This window comes from Rhyacophila brunnea, unplaced genomic scaffold (genome assembly GCF_057557595.1).
Source record: "Rhyacophila brunnea isolate RB1 unplaced genomic scaffold, BYU_Rbru_1.0 scaffold_4, whole genome shotgun sequence".
NCBI lineage: Eukaryota > Metazoa > Arthropoda > Insecta > Trichoptera > Rhyacophilidae > Rhyacophila > Rhyacophila brunnea.
In genome coordinates, this window is record NW_028233068.1 from 2,259,426 (window position 1) to 2,282,854 (window position 23,429).

The following is a 23,429-nucleotide window of genomic DNA, read 5'->3' on the forward strand; positions in this document are numbered from 1 at the left end:
ATATTCAATATTGAATAAAAAAAAAAATAATGTATGTGTAATAGTTATACTTGATAGATTATATGAGTTAATTTATACGATTTAGAGATGTCATACAGTAAGTACTCATATAATATAATCATTAAAAAAATATTTATATATGATATTTCTCTTCAGTTTCCTACACGGGTAAAACCAAAGATGTCGAATCTTCTTCCAAATGGAGCCTTCTATGGCTTCCCTATAAACAACACTGAATCAGTTCCAGTCTACTGAATTGCCATTTTTGTATACAAAAAGAGTAGCACCCAGCTGCATAATTCTGAGTTTTTTATGAAATTAAGAGGTCCCGGACAGTGTTGCCAACTTGGCGTTTTTTTACCAGATCTAGCATTTTTGGATAGGCATCTAGCTTGCATTGATTGCACCTGGCGTTAAATTTAGCATTTTTCAATACCTCAAATAGCTTTAAACGACTCATAAGAAAGTCAGAATATTATACCAGATTTGCATAAAAATCAACATGTTGGCCTTTGTACCTTAAGTATATATAATATTATTATGAATACGACATACAAAATGATGACTAAATTTCTTACCTGAATTAATTTTGAATTCTATTTTAATAGTTGCTCAATCCGAAATTCTTTTTCGATCTTTCTTTTGTTAAAAGAAGGTTAATAATTACGCTATAATTTTTTGAAAGGCTAGTTTCTAGACACTTTTTGAGTTTTGAGAAAATCTAGCATTTTTTTGCCATCTGGGTTATTTTCTTACCCTATCTGGCACATTTTTGTGAATGACAGTTGGCAACACTGGTCCCAGAGGTCCATCTCTATAAAAGAAGGTTTTCTTCAACATCTTTGGATAAAATTCTACTAAGCTTTTGTCCTACAGGGATGAAACACTACTAAGCACCCTCAGTCGATTATAGCAATTTCCATGGCTGACGTGAACCGATAATGGCCGAAGATGACAGTGGAAACTTTCATAGTACCTTGCTGATCATACTGGCCGTGTCGACTGAGGGAACCTTTTCGGGGTGGCTTGGTGGGGTTACGTGTAAGTCTGCTCGGACCTGGCGATGGCGCCTCCTGCTCCTCCATTCCGTCTTCGTAGTTGCGGTGAAGACCTGACACAGAAAAATAACTTTGCCTATGCGGTCACTCTGAATAATCACTATTACTTAAATTGGTCTTATTTCATTTTCAAAATCATCGTATCAAAAATGTATGATTTTTTTCAGGACAATTATTAAAGAAATTTGTAAATCTGTAGATAGGTATAACTACTTCACAACAAGTTAATGAACTATTGAACACAATATTTTTTATAATTCCATATTATTTGACATGCTGAGGATAAACAAGTAAATAGGTGACTATGATTATTTTAAATGTAGCTATTTTATTCTAAACATTGGATTATTTCCCATGGGCAGTGTATAAAATATTATGTTTTTGAAGTTATACTTCTTCTGGCGCGTTTGGGAAAACAGATCAGAGTGTATTTTTGGCGTATGACAAAGTTGCGCGTGTCGATGTAACACGTTTGGCGTGTGATGGAAGTTGCGCGCGCCGATCCAATACATAATTTATTATTATGATTATATTCATTTCGGTCTCAGGGGTACATGCGCATGCGCATAGTGTCATTTAGTTAGTCGCTCAATACAAACAAGTAAACAGCATGTGTTGTAAACATAATGTTGTGTTATAATAAATATATATGTTTATAAACAAATTTCTGGAGACTAACATTCTACACTGTTAATATATATTCATAAAACTTTATTTATATCGGAGTGTATATTTATTTTTCATTGTTAGGATTGTGTACCAAGATTTGAGGCTATATTTATGTAAGTGTTATTTATGAGTAAAATTATATACCAATAAATAAATAAATTTTGTGAATGTTGAGTTGTTAAATGATTCAAAAAATATATTAAAATTTGATTTTTTATTAATTCATCATGGGCACTTCTGAATCGATTATAACCACTGTATGGCAAAGATGAGTTTTGGTCCAATACAATAATTAAATTACAATTATCATGTGCTATATGAGACACAGATGAATCGCGTACGTTTTCATCAACCTAATCCACTATAATATTAATAGACTCAGGTAACGGCTTATTTTGTTTTGTTACGCCAAAGAAGTTTAACTTCTAACGCGCGTACATAAGTACACACACCGATTTTTTTTACCATGTTCGATCCTAAGAGTATATAGGCATATTGTATTATTATTTTAAAAACAACATCACACAAATATAATTTGAATATATTGCCCTGATTTTACTTACAAACGTTAACAGCATTAACACTAGAAACACATTACAATCACGTCACGTGAGTTCGTAGAAAGCTCACGCCACGGGCAAAAACTATAAAATCTTGTTTCACTTGGTATTTAAAATGTTATTGGACAGATGCTCATTAAGAGATGGACAGAACCACATTAAGGTGACCTCGCGTGTATCATGCCACAACACCGACCTAACACGTGATAGAACGTTTTATTTTCTAAAAATTTACACATTTTTGTGTCACGTGGTCTCATATAATATCTTTGATTTTAGCGGTTTGGAAGGGAGCTACAAATGAGAGGTAATTGACTAATTATAATGACTATTAATTGATTTCTAGCATAATGCACATGAAGAAATATCAAATAAGTAATACAATCACATATTCAACTTTGACGTCGATTTGCTTAATTTGGTCACCGGTGCACTTGTATTTATTCAATTCTCAGGATCTCATTAGAAAATTTGTTTTGAATGCTAGAAACCATTATTATTTACCCTTAATGTCACTCATGGAAAACCCTGAAGTCTTCATGATTTGCTCAATATGAGTGGGAGTGGTCTGCTCAGCCTCTGCCATCAATCGGTTTTGACGGATTTTTATCTCTTGCCAGCGACGCGCCTTTTCATTTTCACTGCAATTCACATTTTCATATTAGTAAGATTAATTTTATGCTAATTTATATTTAGAAAAGGATTATGACGTAACAATTATTATTAGTCACTCTTACTCGATGAACTCAGGCAGACAAATGACAGGAAGAGATAGTCTCAAAAATTCCCAGTTGGCCTTCTCCATTGTCTCAAAGGTATTGTGAGAGATTTTCATACAAGGCGGGGTATCTGGAAGAATCAAAGAAAAAAACAATAAATTTTAGACGTTGCGATATTTTAAACTCAATCTTGTATGTAGGGGTGAATTGAAATACAAAGTTACTTAATTAAAAGTTTTATCGCTCACTACTGAGTATCTAAAAGCCAACACTATTGGAAGGAGCTTACCCGATCCTGCTGGTATTCTCGTGACATCTATTTTGGTGTCGGGGATATCTTCAGTGTTTTCGAATATCGGCTGATCTTTTGTATACCAATAAGTGACGGCTCTCTTCATGTTTCTATAAAGTTAATAGTTTTGTTTCATCAATGTAAATAAAACAACATATTATATAATGAGACTTCTATATTGTGGCTGACACATGATCACTGTCACCTTATGAACCAAAAAATCGTAAAAAATTCGCATGCTCTTTTACATATCTATGACCTCTTCGTTTCCCTTTTACACAATATATTGTACTCGCTAACGAGTTAGTTAGAATGTAGAAGTATTAACGTAGGTATCTATTTCATGGAAACTAATTTATTATCAATCAACAATGTAAGCATTTTATTTAATATATCTGTGGTCAGAGAGTCTTAAGGCTATACCTCAGTTGAGGCACGGTCTAAAAAGATCGTGGCTAGGCGATGCGTGGATTGCGGGTCGCGGGTGCAAATGACGAATGCCAAACGAAATATAATTTGTCATATAAATCCAATATGCGTCCATTTAATGTTCTGTTTATTGTTCTATTAGTAACAATAATAATATATTCATTGATATGTTTTCTTTCTCAAGTAAATGGGTAACATTTTTAGTCATCTTTACACGATTTAAGAATTAATACCCCCGTCGCCATCACGAAACAAATTGACGTGTTCCCAACTCGACGTTCTCTCTCCGAATGCGAGCGAGTCCAAAATTTTGTCGCGCCTATAGTTGAAAATTATTTGCCGTTTCACTGATGTATCGTCTTAACTCCTATTTTTCCGAAAATGAGTTAAGTACAGATTTTGTGCATCAAATGTCAGGCCCAATTCACACTTCTATTCTTCTAGTCTATTCTTAACAGAAACACGAAATTCTTAAAATAATATTGCCATAAATACATTAACATTGAACAATGAAGATGAACATGAAAAATTTTAAATTGTGTATTCCCGTTGTTCTTTTTGAAGATAGGTAGTCTCACTCTCGGGTACGGATATTATTAAACATTACTAGAAATATTATCATACTTACACACAGAATGGTTCATATCCTTCTTGGAGACCGCATGTTGTGAAGAATTTTAAATGGTTAACATCTTGACCGAATGTCAATCTGAAAAAGAAAATCACTATTAAATTATGTACTTTAATTATTAGTAGGTAATAGATATATATTTTATTCTAAGATTTCATTGAATAATATATTTTAGAATGCGAATGTATATTTTAAAGTCTAATATTACTTGACTATATAATATAATAATATATGATTGCGCTGAAAGTGATCTTTACCTGGCCCTTTGCCCGACTCCAAGCGTACATGCGGGAACAAAGTTTTCTCCCTGTACCTCCGCGAACGACGTCTCTCCTCCCAGAGCGTCCATCAGTAATTCGCCGTTCAGCGAGAAACCTTCATGTGTAAATGATGAAAATCAGAATGGTCTCTCATAAAAGAATATTGGGATCTTTGAGCACAATATTGTTTTATTGATAAGACGATCACATTTGAAAGAATTTATTTATATAAGCCATAGTGGAATCTTTATACACACAATCGGGTCGCACCGATTACAATTAATTGATATACAATAATTATTACTAGCATGGCTAGTAAAATAACAAGAAATACTTAGGTATATTCTAGTTATGTTTTCAATTAAATGTATTAAATTAATGAATAAAATTTAATTTGTTTTTTTTTGTACCCACCATATTCAGAGGTTTTATTTAAACACAGGAATGGAGATAGGTATTATTAAGTACTTTTTTCTTGATCAAGCAAATACAAAACAGCATGCTGCTAAACTAAAATTTAATTAAGTGATTATTTTAAGAGTTTATTAAATTTAAAAGTTACTAACGGATAAAGTGGATGGAAGAAATTGTTATTTTGTCGGTAGTCATGTAATATATGAATGAAGTTTGTAGCGATCATGATACAGGATTACAAAAGTGAAGTTATTGTTTTACGTGAAGTTGCCATATTCGATTTTGAAAACAATATGATTATTGACTATAATTTTCAAGAAACTATTCTAAATAATAATCTACTGCTAGTTTTGCTAATTTAGTCATTTAGAATAGTGTATTTCCAGATACCGAACACACAAACACTCATTTTTAGCCTAAACATAAATTTTATCGATGATGGGAATGCTTTTCATGTTACTCAATGTGCCTACCTAAATATTAACAATGTGATTTTTTTAGAATAATAAATACAACAATCAATACTTATGTACAAAATACTGTAAAACAATAAAGATTTATCGATGAAGCCAGCCAGCTGAGAAAAAAATGCGAGACACCCTTCGGAGGAAAAAAGCACCTAACCTCACCGTTACACAAGTGCCTGAAAAAAAGAATGCTAGTGTGACACAAGTTTTATAATATTATATCGATGCTTATATTTCCACGATAATAGACAAAGTTAAACTTTTTAAATTTTAACAGAGGCAGCATAAATAAATAACACGGTTTTTCATTAGTAAGCTGTTAGAGAAACAAGTCATGTGACACATTTAATGTATTACCGACGGTATAGGTGAAAGTGAAAAGATCACTTATGTTAAACAATTAAGAAATAATAATATAGATGCGTTGTACTTTCAAAATTTTCCACGTTGAAATATTGCGTAAAATAATATACTTAGGCAAAAATGAATGTAAACCATTTGTATTATTTGTATTTGGCATATAATTTTGTATTCTGTACAGTAAGTGGTGGACATCATACGACAGAGTCGAATGTTATAGAGTAATTATATATTACCAATAACAAAGCCAGTATTTAGACTTTATTTCTAGTATAAATAAACAATGTATCCAATAAAATAAAATTTATATCTACGATATTAAACAATCAATTCATTAATATTAAAATTGTTAGTAATAGCTATGAAAATCTCTGAGAAAATTACCTTCGTGGAGTATTCATGCATTTGACTTCGAGCAAAACCTTTCATTCGTACTAAATTCTCATATATTTTTAAAACGTATTATTGAGAAGAAATTGTGCTATTGAAAAAAGTGGTATTAAAAGTGTTAGTATTGAAGAGAATAAATTTAATAATAATTATTATAAAAAATGTATCACACTTTCATTGAACATAGCTAAGCTGTTAAGATGAGAAGCGATGAAGAGATTATTATTCAAATGATTTTTAAAAAAGCAGCCATTTTGTAACAGGATACTGACAGTCGACAAAACTGAGCGGATTAGCGTGATGTCAAATTTCAAACAGTCAAATAATGAAGATAATCCCAGAACAAATGGAATAAGGGAAAGAGAAATCATATTATATTATATGTTTTAAGGACTATGTACCGGTAAGGAAATTAAGTAATGAATGAAGTTAGAGCAACATAATATTATGTATTACATTTATTATAACCTTCTTCACTTTTTAAATATAATTCATGACCATTATAGATCTCTCGCAACGTGATTGAAGATATCGGAGAAAAACTAACGAAGAAAAAATACTAATGCGGCACAGGGCAGGGCAGGGGCGTAGTATGTTTTACATTTAATCATATTTTGTTTAAATTTTTGGCTAATGTCGAGTAAGAATATATTATAAAATTTGTCATGGGATTTCTGCATTGAGTGAAAGCAATCTGAATGTCAAGCTATGAAGATGGCGGTGCCAAAGCTTGAAGCCAGCTAGCTGCTTTTGTTGCAAATAATATCCACCGTCTTACTAATTGTCTTGTCGATCAAATCCAGGAATACGCCTACCACATCTCCGATGGCCCACTGCCGCCCAAACGACTCGGCCGTTCCGCAGAATACCTTCTCTTCCTATGGAAACAGACAAAAAAAGAGGCTTCCATGAGTTTTCACTGGAATTATCTCTCATAGAATCATCGTAGGCAAAGATGTCCGGTTGCCAGCATCACCTAGTGTAGATAAATATACCTGAAAGAATTTAATTATTGACAAGATTTTGTAAAGCGTGTCGATATGTTAAAAAGAATTTTGAGATGTGCAGATATCTCTACAGTACTGTTTTTAATAACAATCAATACATTGCAGATTCAAAAACTGCACACAACAGAGTACAAATTGTGTAGTCTATTTCATAAATCGTGGGCATAGACAAAATAATATTATAAATTAGTTTTACTCATAAAATAAGGTGATAAGTGATTTTGATATTTCATTTTATTTCCAAAATATAATATGGAGTTAGTAAAGGTAAACTGTCTCAACACTGATGAATGTTTATGATCTTTCGTGATTAGAATGAAGGAAAAGATTGGTGACCCATGGATATTAAATTACCAAAAATTATGAATGCTTAGATCCATATTATATACGATTGAAATTATGACCTGGATTCTTGCAATAGTTGTATAGGTTTAAGTAAGAATTCGTATTTATTTACAACTATTCTAAAAGTGGCTAATATAATGCAAGTTGCAATGACTTATTTAGTGTAACTAGAAAAACCATTTCATTCCAGAATATTGGTAAAATTAAAGTGGTGATTTGATTTATCTGAACATCACATGCGATGATCATGTTCAACCGAATTCAATGTGTACATTCAAATGGCAGTGATTTCATCTGTGTGATGATCGTATAGCAGGTACACGCATTTTAATGCAACTTTACTGCTCATCGAATCATTTTGGATTTGTAACAATATTATTTTATTAAGTATACATTTATTTTAATTCAGAAGTCGCATTGAACAAATAACAAAACAAACGTCAGAAACAAAAGCAGCAGTTTCAACTCTCGTAAAATATACAGTTAATACAAATGTGTCTTCTTTCATATAGGTATAATTTATGAAAAAACTATGCTTATTTTTTTATTAGTGTAAGTACAACATTTAGGAATACTTTGTTTAGAAGATAATATACCTATAAGAAAGACTTGCCAAGATTTTACCATAGGTAATAGAAATTGCAGTTTTTGTTTCCAGAGACTTCAAATGCAGTGCAATGATGGCATAAGCGATAACACCACTACGATCATCGCATAGATAAGTATAATCACCACTTTATTTGATGATTACATTTCGCTTTGGAAAGAAGTTCTTTTTCATTGCCATCTATCTAATAATTTTGTATCCAAATAATTACATCAATCAATTTTTGGATATGTTATTTACAAGGAATTGGCTAAAAGTGCAGCCAAAACATTAAATAAAGGTTAAAACAGATTGACACAGTGAAGTTTTTAAAAGGGTAGCAAATTAGTTTTACCTTCCGAATAATACTAGGGATTTACAATACAAGCAGATATATAATGTTTTCAGTTTTATAGTATAGTATTCTTATTCCGAATCATATCCATAGAAGCAGATCAATGTATCCGGACAGTATAAATTTAATATTGCAGTACAACATTGGTTGGGAATACCAGAACATCTCCAGATTATAAATTACAACTAACAAAATCATTAATAGTACATATTTTGGGTAATGCGGTACATTCAGCCAATTAAACACGGGTCTTATTTATACTACAACTTCAGAATTCAGGGTGAAAATACATTATTTTAGGACTGAAACAAATAATTTTCATACTTCGGAGCTACTAGGAGGAGCCGTATGAACTTTTAGTATTGCAGGATTTGACGGCATTTCTGGAACGTTTTTGGTGTGGTAGAATTGGTACCCACAGAAAACTAATATTGCGTAAGTTGCCACATTGAAACATGTAGCTTTTCTTATGTCAGCCATCTCTATCTTCGGCAGTTGACGTTTTGGGAATATGTATAGTTTTGTTTGGCAGTCTTTTTATGTACAATAATTGACACGGGATGCCATTTCACCGGCTACATAGTTATTAATAAAACAATACCATCCATTGATAGCAAAATGAAATTACACAGTTTAAATTGGAAACATAATAATATGTACATTAATTTGATAATCCATGGAGTTGACTAATTGAGTGAATAAAGAAATGCTTGCAGTTTTTGAAAGATTCAGGTGATAAGATTGAGAAATTTGCTGCAAATGAATTTGATGCGAAATGACTCGCAGATAGATGATTAATTAGTTTTCGTAACCTTTTTTAGGCTTCCCTTCTATATACAGTCGAACTCGGTTATTACGATCACGGAAATAGCGAGATCTCGGATGTTATTAAGAAACATTCGTTGACATTTTAGTTTATGATTTTCTCCATACATTTATTCACTTTTATAACGAGCTACTTCTCGGGTATACCGAGCAAAACTGTTAGTGTCGATCGTTTAAAAACAACACTTTTGACCCTAAGCAATAAAATTCGACCGGGCAGTTAACTAGACTGATGCCGCCGGGATCGAATTACGTTTATGACACTAGTTAAGTGTCTAAGTACCTAATTGGTGTTTTCGCCACCACTTTTTTTGAAAAAGTATCCACGCATATGGTTGAAACTGCATGTAAAAATCCAAGCTTTGTGAAGTCAGTAGGTAACTACCAGTGCCGGCGGCTCAGCACTTCATTACAATAAACAACTTCTTTTGTAGTTTATGAATGCCATGCTTGTTTCAGGGATTTTTATGATGGTTTTCAGATTTTTATGTTCTATGCTTAAATAGAATGTGGCGTGAAAAATGTTATATAACGGTAAAACGAGTAATGCTTATAACAAGCAAATTCAGTCGGTCCCATCTTCCTCGTAATAACCGAGTTCGACTGTATTTTGGTTCCGTCTATTCAAATTTTTTATTGTATTGTTTATCGTTTGGATACATTGTTTTGTATCAATGAATATAATACGGAATTTAGACAGATTTAAAAAAACAAGTTTTAAGTGAGGTAGGTGTATTATCACATAGGAATCTACACTAATACGGGAGGGTCAGCGTCTGTTCGGCCTTCCCACTCACTGATGGTTTGGTCGGTGACGTCTAAAAAGCAGCCAACGATGTCTCCAATGTGGAAAGTGACTCCAAACGCGTCACTTGACCCGCCGTGCCATTTTTGTACCTAGTTATATGTTGTAAAAGTTCTCAAAGAATTAATCTATATAAATTTATGAACATTTGTATATTGATTTATCCTACACAATAATAAAACAACGCTTTCCTACAAAGGTCAGTCATTGCTCTTCATAAAATGACAACACAGAGTGGAGGTTTGTATTAACAGATTTTTGTTTTTACGTGAAATGGATGTTAGCCTCTTGCTCAACCTATTAGGTCCATACTCTGGGTCCAAGCACACATTGAAAAACAACACGTGATTTTTTTGATAGACCATGTATCCGAACCCGGGATCCATGACATTATAAGCTAACACGTTACCCGCTCGGCCATCGTGGACTATATATGAAAATATATTATAGTAATATACTTAATACTATGAAATTACACAAAATTAGTTATTTCAAGTCAATACCTATTTCCATTTTAACACCATTGTCAGAATACATGAATAAACGGTTTGTGCAAACTTATATACTTAATATGTTACTTATAGAAAGAGATAATATGTTCGCTTATTCACTCTAGTAATTATTTCAAATGTAATCTTGCATTATATATTTGTAATAATTTATTAGTCTGTAATGCATAAGCTGTCTCTCTGACGGATGTAAATTTACATGTGAAAGAGTTTGTGTCTTTGTTACGCGATCGCATAAATAGAACATCCATGTTGCATCCCTCTCATGCGCGCTGCACTTAATTGCTTAGTCATGTATATGCATTTCGCGCATACGCTTACTCACATAAAATACCCCGGCTTTATCGAAATAGATACCTACCAAATTATACTGGTATTCAAATCGACATGTCTTTAGCTATGAATATATAAACAAATAGTAGCATTGTTAGCTAAATAGTATTATTGAGCGCATCAACAAGAATGTTGACAGGTGGCACTGTCACCTGGTCAATTTTTTCTTGTATCTTATAAGTACATAATAATATATTACATAGGTACCTATATATTGTAATGTATAAAAAAAGGACAAACCGTTTATTCATATAGGTAGTTTTGATAACGATGTTATAACGAAAATAGCTGTCAACTAAGAAAATTAATTTTGTGGAATTTAATATCATTTATAGCGTTGTAAAATGGAATTCTACCAAGTAAATACTGTTTTATCATCTTTTGATTTACACTTAATAGAAAGTTCGACATGAGTCGATGACTTGATTGCGAGCTCATGGCATGTAAATAATACCAGCTAATGTAATGAAATTTGTAAATTATACTTTCATATTGTGTAATTTTTTTTTGTCTCAGATGTACAAGTACAATTGACTTGACATGATATTGAAAACAAGCTGACAATGCCAATTAAGCTGTAGTGTTATGCAAATTAAAAATATAGTAAGGCATACATTGTATCCGTCGAATGCCCACGAACTCTCGTCTTGACCCAGCATCATACCGGGGGAACAGTCTGCGTGAGCCCAACCCACCTGAAATAAATAATATCACATTTATTATTTTTGTACATAATTCGCAGGTAACAAGTTCAGTTAATATGTTGCTATCGATTGTTACTGATCGACTTACTTGAAATGTCAAAATCAAGTCGTCAAATAATTGACAATTAACATTGTAAGGACTATAGAGTATAGTTATTGGCAGCAAAACAAGTTCGTAATGAGAAAAAAATAACGCAAAACATGACGTAAAGTCAATTACTCCTATTAACTCCAAAAGTCTGACCTTTTACAGATCTGTTGTATGACCCAGAACAGTGCCATTGGTCATTTGTACTCATATAGATAGCTTTATTTCGAAGAAATAAATACAACACAAAAAATAGTTCTCACCACAATAAAGTTGTTTTGAGTCAAAAACTGTTTACGACTAAATCTTTACAAATAGCTAAGATTAATACTTTAGACGCTGAAGACGCGTAAGGACCAGGCGGCCGATCGTTATAATTAACGTACATTTTAAAAGTGGTAGGTAATTAAAAATCATTATCTAGTCAGCAGCGAATGAGTTAACTGATGCGATATGTCAATATTTTAAAATCACCTAACGTTATTAACTCATTCACTACTGACTAGACAATGACTTTTTAATTACCACCTTTAAAATGCACGTTAATTACATTGATCGGCCGCCTGGTCAGTACGCGCCAGGTGCGTCTTCAGCATCCAAAGTATTAAAGGGGTATGTATAAATGATACACATTAAAAATACTTACTCGCATCGGTCCTGCCGTTAGGATCTCAAACTCGAAATACCATTTTCCTGACGCGACAGCATAGTTCTTCTCTGCTCTGTATGTTCTGAATGCAGCATGTTTCAAGCGATGTGCTTCGGCCAACAGGGCTGTAGTTATAAAGTTAAAAGAATAAATGACAATCTACATGCACACTAATTTTTGAATGCAAAATAGTGTTACTTTTTGAAATTGATTTATCTTGTTATAATTATTTTTAACCAACCTTCGTGCTGCTCTCCAGTCGGCGGATCCAGATTGTAACCGTAGACTAACAAAGTTCTCACAGTTTCGGATGCCGTATCTCTATTTGCTTTCTTGATGGCCTCGTCTACTTTACAGTAGGGCACCAAATGAGGTGACCTTTTCATGTCAGGGTCCTGTAGTGAAAAAATCCAAAAATATTAATACATACGTGTACATTTAGCGGGTAAGATATTATGTGTATATGTGTCAGTTGAATATTGTCACCTCATTCAATCCATACGTCCAGCCCTGTTGGATTCTCTCTTTAGCCCACAGGTTATGCGTGTTCTCGGCAAGTTGGTCGACGAGTTCTTCCATCTTGGCTGAGAGGGTTACAGCCGACAGATCTAAAGGAGCGGGTTTGTATCCGTTCGGTTGAAGGAAAGGCTCGTTAGGCAGGCGCACATTCCTGATACGAGCTGGAGGTTTGTCTAAGCTTATGTAATAGCCAAACGCCAGAATTGTTCTGAAAAAGTTTAATTAATACATTACAGAGATGATCAATTTATGGTCTCTGTGTTGAGACTGCCAAAATCGTGTCACCCTTTGAAAAAAAACAATACAACATGAGACGCAACCGAGCCCATCGATGATTATTCCGATAGTCAACCAAAAACACAAAAAAAACGAGAAATCTTAAAGCAATCGAGAACAAAATTACATACTAGCGACAGAATATTTTGAACGCCACTAAATGATACCATAGAGATTTGGTGGGTACTAATTCAATAAAAGAAATCGAAAGATTACTTACCCTATGTACTAAATTTGTCTTGAATTACACAATAGATGATGTTCAACAAATTTACAATAACGGTAGAATAAGTACTGAAGAATAAAAATCCAGGAAGATACTAGATTTATTGTGAGATAAAATTATTTTTCATATACCTAACCAATGTAAAACAAGCAATTGTCACTAAATAAAGATTTATCCCGTTATAAGTACCTACCTATGTAATGCCATTAAAAAAATATATTTAATACAGTTTATTCATAATATAACTACATAGTAGAAATTACTAGATAAAAAGTTAGGGTCTCACTTCAGTGTTTGCACCGCCAATTGACTGTCATATTTTTTCTCGGCTGCGGGTAACTTATCAAATTGCAGAAGACATGGATGAACTTTGTGCATGTCTTCACGACGCTCACCAAAACTCCAACCTGCTTCAATCTAACAACAGACAAACATTTTAACAAATTTTATTAATTCAAAAAATGTTTCTATATTTTAATTAGATTCATAGATTCTACTACAAACGAAGAAGAAGAGTAGATGAAACACAATAGTCTAGCAGCATAGTTAAAAAATACTGCACTTTTGTATTTAGCATATCCTAAGTGTCATTTTAAGATATTGAGTCTCTTCGAATTTTACTTATGAGCACCTTAATTCCTAAATGGGAGAAAAGAATTAAATTTTCTAGAATTAGAACTGTCTGAATTGATTGATTTTCAAATTAAAAATGAATTTTATGGTGCCGAGTACAAACTTGAAGTTAAACTAAACATTGTGCAATGATTTGCGGATGAATTCAAATTTATTTATTTACATAGTGAACTTTACAAATGAAATAACAAGGCAGTCAAAAATCATACCTATTTTTAAATATTATAATGAGATTTAAGTGCAGTCCCGTTGGGAAAATTGCAAAATTGACTTGTATCTAATTTAATCATTAATCTATGAGTCTTTTTTTCTGATCCACTTTAATAACATAATAATGTATTTATTTTCCGTCTATGTAGAGGTTTTCTTTTTTCATAATCATTTTTCTTTTCATTTTCATTTCATTCATTTTTTTCACATCATATTTGGTTAAAACTAGGCTATTCATAAATGGTGTCACATGACTTTAGGTATTTTTTGACACTCCCTTCTCCCCATCGTAACAAAATCTTGTACAACCCTGTCTAAATTATGTCACATGTTTAAACTCCCCTTCCATTCCTTAAAAACCAAATTCAATGAAATCAATCCATTTCAATATAATATTCTACCGGAATAAATGAGTTTGTATTTTGTTGGTCTTGAGATATCATATTTTCTGCAACCACCCAATTCCCATCAATACAGACGATCACATTACATCACACTCCCTAAGGACATGATGTCATATTATAAAGATGACATGTATATTCATATTATAATCATTATTTTCTTACCTTGTTCATGGCCCACATTTCGTGAATATTCTCAGCCAATTTGTCTCTTATTTGTTCAATATATGATGGTAAAGTTACCTGAAAAAAATATAAATATGTAAGGAAATAATAATACGAATAATGTATAGGCTAATTTCAAGTAAATGAATGAAATAATATTACTAACCGCTGTTGTATCTTGCGGTGTTGGCACAAAAGCCGTATCGTCCTCCTGTAGCCAAGGTCCAGCCAAAACGCATTTAGCAAGGTTTCCAAAATATGAGCAAGGATCCAAACCCAAGGTTTGTTGAGGCAGAAGCGACTCCACTAAGGGTGACATCTCTGGAGGAGGCGCGTAACGTAGGCGGCCATGTTCTCCGCCAAGTAGGAAACGACAACTGAAGAAAATTAATTATTGCAGTCAATGTTTCACGGATAATGATGAATGAGATATAACTTAAATATTTGTGCAGATATGAATTAAGGCTATACTTCAGCTGGGGCACGGTCTAAAACGATCGTGACTACGCGACGCGAAGATTGTGCAAATGACGCATGCAGAACAAAACATAATTTGTCATAAAAAGTCAACATGCGTCCATTTAATGTTATGTTTATTGTTCTATTACTAATAATAATAATAATATATTCATTGACATATTTTCTTTTTCGAATAAATGGGTAACGTTTTTTAGTCATCTTTACACGATTTAAGAATTAATTCCCCCGTCGCCATCACAAAACAAATTGACATCTTCACAGGTCGACTTTCGCTCTCCGATTACCACCCAGTCCGAAATTTCATCGCACCTATAGTTGAAAATTATTTGCCGTTTCACTGAAGTACCGTCTTAAGATATTGTCTAACTGACCTTAATTTACTGGAGCAACTGATAACAGGGAAGAACATTCCATCTAGATTGAAGTTTCTGAAGCTTCCGGAGACTTTCTGTCCATTAAACATGAATGTAATTATTGGCACTGTAAGATCAAGTCCACAGCCGATGACGTCACCTGAAACATTAGAAATGATGTTGAAAAACTATTACAAAAATTAACAAAACATCTTCTCCCGCGAATACTTTTACTGGACATTTGATTTAATTTATTAAAGCTGGTGTTCATTTCATATCATTCTTGATTGATTTATTGAATGCCACATTTTGTCCTGGTCATAAATTGCTACTGCCCTTTCAAGAATTTGAATTCAAGAGAATGTTTCTTGAGACTAACCTTTCCTGATGTAAGGTTCAGTGGCATGCGTTTGATTGACCAAAGTCTTCCTTCCTCCGGACCAGAGATATGCTCCATCAAAACCAAACGAATAAAGGTCATCTCCTACACCATTTCCTCCCCACTTCTCACCGCCGCCCGGGTACGGCACATAACTGAAAATCACATTAACATAACACATTATTAGAAAGTGAACTCAGGATACTATGTAGACACAAATTGAATTTAAACATAATTGATGAAAGTTTTGTACTATTGCATAGACGTGGCTTATAGCGATACCAGTTTCACCTTCGATAGGCTCTATGTATATCTCATCGTCATTGTGGGCATCACAATCCAATGTGAATCATGGCCGCCCACCCGAAAAGATTTTTTTAAATTTTTTTTTAAAATTTTTTTTTTTTTTTTAAAAAAACCCGAGAAGAAGAGAGAAAGAATCATTGTAACCATTCCTCCGGGTTCAGATACACATTGAAAAAAGAACAAATTTTCCAGGTGCAGGATTTGAACCCGTAACCCATGACATATGACTTTAGAAGTGGACATTGTGCAACTTGACCATGACCGCACGCCCCATATTATGTCCCATCACATAGTGAATAGTAATTTATGTATACATACCCTGTAGTGTTGGCCCATCCAATTCTAAGATGTGGCATCATATGAGTAGTTTTTTCAATATGGTCCATCGTCACCTCAAAATACCATTTCTGATAAACAGCTGAACCTTCCACACGGCCAACGAAGATGTTTGGACGGACACTGAAATAAAGATATTTGAATAAATTTCCAAAAAAAGGTGAACTTTGTTTAATATATTAAATTAATAACAATATTGTTAGGTCTTACAAATATCTGAGTTTTTTACATACCTGGATACATGATCGACCAGTTGTGTTTGAAGAAGCAAATTCTTGCCGGGGAGTAAGTAGTCGCAGATATTGTTTTGTGACGATCTGACAGCGACTCCGTTACCCACGCACAGAGAGCAGAGGACATCTAAAACCTTTGGATCCCTGCCGTGTTTCTCCAGCAATGAAATGATGACCTTGATGTGTTCATCCTACCGACAGAAATAAATACACATTTACCAGAAACCAGAATTATGGCAGAAATTATAATATAATATTTTTGATGTCTATGATGACTTTGTTAGAAGAGGAATAAGACGTACGTAGATGTATGAACAAATGATTTATATAATAAAACTAGCTGACCCGGCAAACGTTGTTCTGCCATATAAACTATTTCTAGTGTATATTTTGGTTGTTAAATAAAAAATAACGAATGTATCGTAAGTGTGTGGGGATGGGATCTATGACAGAAAGAGGAATGGAGCGCTGTAGACGATGACCGCCGATAAAAACAAAAAAACACCAACCATTCATTTTCTCAATTCAAAATGAGTAATGATGTTCATAATGAATGAATTACCTGTGATAGGATCTCGTTGTTTAATGTTTATGCAATAACCGTCTTGTCCCTTCCAGAAAATTAGCGGATATTGGAGAGTGTCGTATGAACGGTGTGTGTCAGCGATGAACTCCAGATTATTGTTTCTTCTTCGAATTACGATTTCTCGCATCGATGTGCGGTCGCCAACCATGATTCCAGCAATGTCGTCAACAACAGGCGCATTGAATCGACGCACGTGCTCTCCAGCTGGTGTTTTATCAGGATTGATGACAATAGCGTGATTGTCACTTTGCAATTCGTGCATGTGTGCTTTGAAGAATTTCAATAATTCATTGTGCTCATTCAATAGGGCGTCTAGTTTGCCGACGATGCGCCTGGCATTAGGTGAATTGAGGTTATTGTAGCCGCAACGTGCATCCACACGATTGATGTCCTCACCGTCCATGAAGTAGATTTGTAAAAATTTATGTGGTTCGTTTGGCATTGGCAGCAATGAGCCTACTTTGTGGTATACTTGGCCTTTGATTTTGAACGTAGAATGGAATTGTTGTCCATTTGCCACAGTATTGTGAACTATTTCTGTTGCTCCGAACGAAGTCATTTGGAAGTATGAATTGAATGTGCAAATGGAACACGCAACACATCCCGGCTGACTTATGTTTGAATTTGAGAGCATGACAATGGGGACATTCTTTGTCCATAGCACCAATCAGCACTTTCGGATGAGCGGAATATTCAATATCTGGCTCGTACTCGAATGCGAGACGAAGGAACGAAGCGGATGTAAATGCTCGATGTACTTGTTGGCGTTGTCGGTCATTTGCTCTGCGTGTGTTAACTACGAACCGGCGCGCTTGGCTCCGTTACAATTGTCGTTGTTAATTTCTTTCAGCTCGTTACTCTTGTGATTGAAATGCACGCAATTGCGATATGCTCACACGCACGTTTTTGTTATCTTGTTGGATTTGTTCGTCTCTTCTTTCTGCTCTACTATTTCGCATGTTTGTTGCTTTATTCGTTCAACGGCCCAAATGGCCCCCCTTGCGTCTTGCTGGCATTGTGCACTGCAGTGGCGCACCCAGGGGGTGGGCCAAGGGGCCCTGGCACCCCCCAAACATGAAAATTATCTTAATGATTTTAAACATTGAAATTGAAAGCCAATAAACTATACCTTTGGGTTTAGACAAATAAAAAGACGGCAAAAAAATGATTTGTAATTCTCAAGCACCCCTTTTAGAAAAATTTCTTAGATTTTAATTTCTCACACAACACTAATGTCAGGTTTTTTAGAAACCCAATCCTTAATGGAACTGTCAAAAAATTCTCGGTGTCCACCCGAATTCCGGAGTGGTGTAGGTCATGGCTGGGGAGGGCTGACAGGGCTCTAGCCTGGGGGCCCGGGCTGTGGGGGGCTCGGCGTGTCGGGTTGAGCAGATAAGTGAGATAAACACATCATAAATTATCTTTAATAGTAAAAAAAAGCTTTTACACTTCATGGTCATGAACATTTTCAATGACTTATATAATTGTGCAATTTTTTTTTGATTATTATGTGTCGATACTCAACAACTCCATTATTAAAGTAGATGTATTAAAAATCGCCAATAATTCACTGTATAAGTACCCTTAATTTGAACTAAAACACAATTTGAAAAACGTTGATGTAGTGTTTCACACTGCCTTTAATTTTAGCGGTAGGTAGGGGGCCCGACAAATATCCTGGCCTGAGGGCCCGTTTCAGGATGTGGGGACCATGGTGTAGGTAGACCGAGTGGAGTGGTAGACAAAAAACCGATAAACGAGAAATTAGGCTCTGAAGAAGAAAAAGAGCCTATGAGACTAATTTACATTCTCTTCCTTGGGCCCCCCCCAATATTAAATCCTGGGTGCGCCACTGGTGCACTGTAATACACGCACACAAAAATAGATAAATTAAAATAAATCATACAAAATTTTGCACGCACTGCGTTGTGATATGCCGAATGAAATGTCAAAATGACGCGACGCTTCTCTTGAATTCTTCTCGGACGTAGCGCCATCTGTCATTCAACAACGCAAATAATTTCATTCTGTTTGAAATACGAACGACGGTTAAATTTGTTCATACAAAAATAATAAAATCGCGATTAAAAAATGGGAGGGTGGGGGTAGGAGGGTAAAAATTTGGAATTATAGATATTTTTTGATGCAAAATAATAAAAAAAATACAAAAAGAAATTTTCAATAAAATAAAAGAATTTTTTTTCTGGATAGAGATACCCTAATCACCTAGGGGTATGAAATATACTTGTTGACCTATTCTCATACCTAACAAATATACTTAAAAAAAATCATAAAAATCGGTCGAGCCATTTCGGAGGAGTGCGACCACAAACATCGTGACACGAGATTTTTATATATATAGAGATGATGGTTTTTACATACCCTCATCATGTTAAGCGCTTCTGGTGAATCAATGAGCACACAATGGAGTACATCCAACATTCCGGTTCCTTCTCCAGAAGCCTGAGAGCCCAGTCGAGAGAACAACCAGTTGAGACGGTTGGAGTTGGCGAACTGGGCACAATTGGTGTGATTTCCCTGAATAATGGCAGCTGAAAAATAATAGAAGTTGGTGCATATTGCAATACGGTAGACGATAAGCAATTATATGTCACAGCATGAATATAAAGATATTTTCTTAATGTAACTTACCCAAAAGTTGATAAAGGTATCCTGAGATCATCTCCCAGCTTTGGCCCAAATCGTCTCCAGCCAAAAATCCGGCCAAGAAACCTTGAGAAGTGATGACGTTAATCTTATCAATCGCTTCAAGGATCAAATTTAAAATACCTTCTTCTTGGAACAGATCCTGCCTGTTTCTGAGAGCCCTGAACTTGTTTTGCTTCTCTTCATGTTCTGTGTAGAAATGAAAGAATATAATATTATACTATTGGTTTGGTCGGGGATAGCAAAGTGTATTGTGCAATTGCATATCAAACACAGTTACAAAATTTGGTAAGAAAATCAATTTGTGGATTGCTTACCCATATCTTCTTCAGGTTGTGCGAAGTAGTTAATTAAATCTTCGAGACACATCACCATCTCGTTCAGATTGACAGAAGCGAAGAACATCGAATGACGTCTATTCTCTTGCAATGTTTCAAGACCACTGAAATGATTAAAATAAGTTAAAGCATTTTCATTAAATATTACAATACATTGCTGGTAATGATTGGAACAGAATTTTCAATACCAGAGTTATAGTATCAGACAAAACTGATTAAAATGTTTGCTAGTAAGAAAATTATTGGTTTTTCATATTATGACGATTAAGATATCATCTAGGTCTTTCAACAGCACTTGAATAAAATTGGCTTTCATGACTTCTATCTTGCACTAATTGTCTTGTAAATTCACTATCAATGGTGTTTTAGTAAAGGTGTTATTGAAATTATGTCCAATCGAATGCTCCACAAAAATCAATAATAATTCTTACTTGATGAACTTGGTGAAAAGTGATGAACATTTCCTGATTACTCTCGCAGTCCTCGACTCTTCTTCTTGTGATCTCGAGAAGTCCAGACCGTCATCCATTTTACCTTCTTCATGTAGGACTGCTTGTTTCTCTTCTACTTTGCCTACACCTTTCTTTTTAGTCTCGTATGACTGTGGATTACAATACAAAATTATTTATTACCTACTGATCAAGAAGACTAAAATATTCAAAATTAAAAATTATCAGTTTAGTTTTATTTACCTTATAAGAGAGCCATAGTCCTGTCTCCGAATGCTGCACAATGACATTAGTGTCACCATATTTGATGATAGGAGCACCGATTACTTCCAGATCTTTGTCTTCAAGAACAACTTTCTGATCATCTTTTTCTTGGCGCACACAGAAAGTAGAAGATGCTGTTGTTGCGGAATCTCTAAAATATATTAAAACAAAAAATACAGTCATATTTACACCGAAATTAAATAAATGGGTTGAATTTATGGTAATTTTTGAATCATAATGAGCCTAAAATGAAATAGTTAAATGCTAGAATACTCGAATACAATTATTTTTCCTTGTATTAAAAGAAATTAATAAAGTTTGCCAACAGAAAAACAATAAAATTTATTAAGTATATTATTATATTATATAGGTGTATAATTCACAGTGAATGATGAATTGGATTTTAACTAGTCTTATATTTTTTTTGATTCCACGACATGTTTTGTCTGGGTGATTTGGTAGTAATACAAAAATTAATATTTAGTATGTTGGTGAATTGAAAAGTACCACTGTTTTAACTTTCATGTGATTTCTTGTAAATGTTAAAATATTTTAATAACGTCCACATATTATGAAGTCACAGGATTTTAGCTATTTTTTAACCCCCACCCTATTGCCACATAACCTTTTACTACCCTGTCTATATTACGTCACATTTTTCACAAACTAAACGTTAAAAAACAAGAAAAAAATATGTCTATAAATCCCCGATTCCCAATATTGTGTTTCAGATCAGATATATTTTTTGTTTACTTTGTGACCGTCACATTTTATTTGACCCTCCCTTCCCCCATCGTCACAAATCATCACATTATATCAGACCCCCCTAGAGCGTGACGTCATATATAGACAGTCCCTTGTCTGTCGAAGCACAATAATAATTGATGCAGTATATTATTCTTTTAAGAAATTATTTTTGATTTACCTTGCAACAAGAACAAGTTCATTGTTTTCATTGACTCCCAAATATCGGCCTGTAGTGATGTGCCTGATTCTCATTGGATGATGCCAGTTGGCGAATCCACCAGCCCATTTAGTTCTTGCCAGCTCCAGGCGCCACAAGGAGCGGGCTTGGGCCATAACCACACCGCCCTCGTATATCACAATGCTGGAAGTATAAAACATGGCTTTTATTTATTTTTACAATGTAATTGTAACTTAAATAAATTAATTAGGTTCATGATGCACTCCTATGAAACTGCATATCTCTCTTCTATTAGTATAGGTGATATTATATCCAACTTTTTACCAATTATTGAAAATAATAGGCTATAAACACAGTGCCACTGTACTTTCTGAATTCGTTCATTAACTAGCTAGCAGAAGTAATAATTATATGCGATGGCCAGCTGTCTTGTTATCAACTAATTGTAGTATTGTTTGACTCCATTCACACGTAAAGAAATACCACCTACCTTGTGTGAAGTACCTAACAATTTTATTGATATAACTTAGGATACTGTCAGTCAAAACTATTTGGATATCAGAATGAATAATTAAAAATATTAGGCATTAAAATAATTGACAATAATAATGAAAAAAACGTCGAAATATTTATCCTGTCAACCACTTACCGCCAAAACAATTGAAAATAAATAAACATGAAATAAACTGTCAAATTGAGTGTCAAAACAAAAGAATAACAGTATCGCCACTCTAAAATATCTATTTATTCCATATTAATTAAAAAAACCTTTATCTATGAAAAATATTTATGAAGTTATACTTCTTTTGGCGCGTTTGGGAAATCAGATCAGACTGTATTTTTGGCGTGTGACATGTAACACATAATTTATTTTTTCACACGAAAAAAACGCGCTCGATTGGGTTCGAACCACCGATTGTTCGGTTATCAGCCGAACGCACTACCTTTACGCCACAGTATGATACTGCACTCGTGACTATTATACAGTATAATATTACAGTTTAGAATTGTCCCGTTGCCTAGGCAGCGAATTTATTATTGTCGGTCATTTGCAATTCCTTACGTAAACAAACGATTAAATGTGAGTGACAGTTGGTACTTTAAAAATAAAAACAACGAGAAACCATTAAATTTAGTAATATAAGTTGTGTAAAGAAATAAATCAACGGCGTTCCAATAAGCGGTCCCTTTTCTTGAGTGTGTAATTTAACAAGATAATTCAGTGTTC

The 23,429-nt window shown here is 34.0% G+C and overlaps 1 protein-coding gene across 4 annotated transcripts in view; it reads right to left on the reverse strand.

The window, feature by feature from the left end:
- RyR (Ryanodine receptor) overlaps nt 1-23,429 on the reverse strand; it is a 501,624-nt gene that overhangs the window by 391,246 nt on the left and 86,949 nt on the right. For 3 of the 4 annotated variants that reach the window (XM_085955038.1, XM_085955036.1, XM_085955037.1), the window contains 24 exons: nt 22,202-22,384; nt 21,256-21,427; nt 20,995-21,164; nt 20,543-20,667; nt 20,211-20,414; nt 19,941-20,110; nt 16,973-17,163; nt 16,722-16,862; nt 16,098-16,252; nt 15,737-15,878; nt 15,052-15,262; nt 14,886-14,963; nt 13,763-13,893; nt 12,942-13,182; nt 12,697-12,850; nt 12,453-12,580; nt 11,629-11,709; nt 10,165-10,264; nt 4,616-4,733; nt 4,356-4,436; nt 3,296-3,408; nt 3,025-3,136; nt 2,792-2,928; nt 977-1,111 (listed from right to left, as the gene is read on the reverse strand). In XM_085955038.1, the coding sequence (XP_085811164.1) occupies nt 977-1,111; nt 2,792-2,928; nt 3,025-3,136; nt 3,296-3,408; nt 4,356-4,436; nt 4,616-4,733; nt 10,165-10,264; nt 11,629-11,709; nt 12,453-12,580; nt 12,697-12,850; nt 12,942-13,182; nt 13,763-13,893; nt 14,886-14,963; nt 15,052-15,262; nt 15,737-15,878; nt 16,098-16,252; nt 16,722-16,862; nt 16,973-17,163; nt 19,941-20,110; nt 20,211-20,414; nt 20,543-20,667; nt 20,995-21,164; nt 21,256-21,427; nt 22,202-22,384 (3,473 nt within the window). Of the gene's footprint in view, nt 1-976; nt 1,112-2,791; nt 2,929-3,024; nt 3,137-3,295; nt 3,409-4,355; nt 4,437-4,615; nt 4,734-7,027; nt 7,128-10,164; nt 10,265-11,628; nt 11,710-12,452; nt 12,581-12,696; nt 12,851-12,941; nt 13,183-13,762; nt 13,894-14,885; nt 14,964-15,051; nt 15,263-15,736; nt 15,879-16,097; nt 16,253-16,721; nt 16,863-16,972; nt 17,164-19,940; nt 20,111-20,210; nt 20,415-20,542; nt 20,668-20,994; nt 21,165-21,255; nt 21,428-22,201; nt 22,385-23,429 lie in introns of all 4 variants that reach the window. The other variant, XM_085955035.1, reaches the window with a different exon arrangement.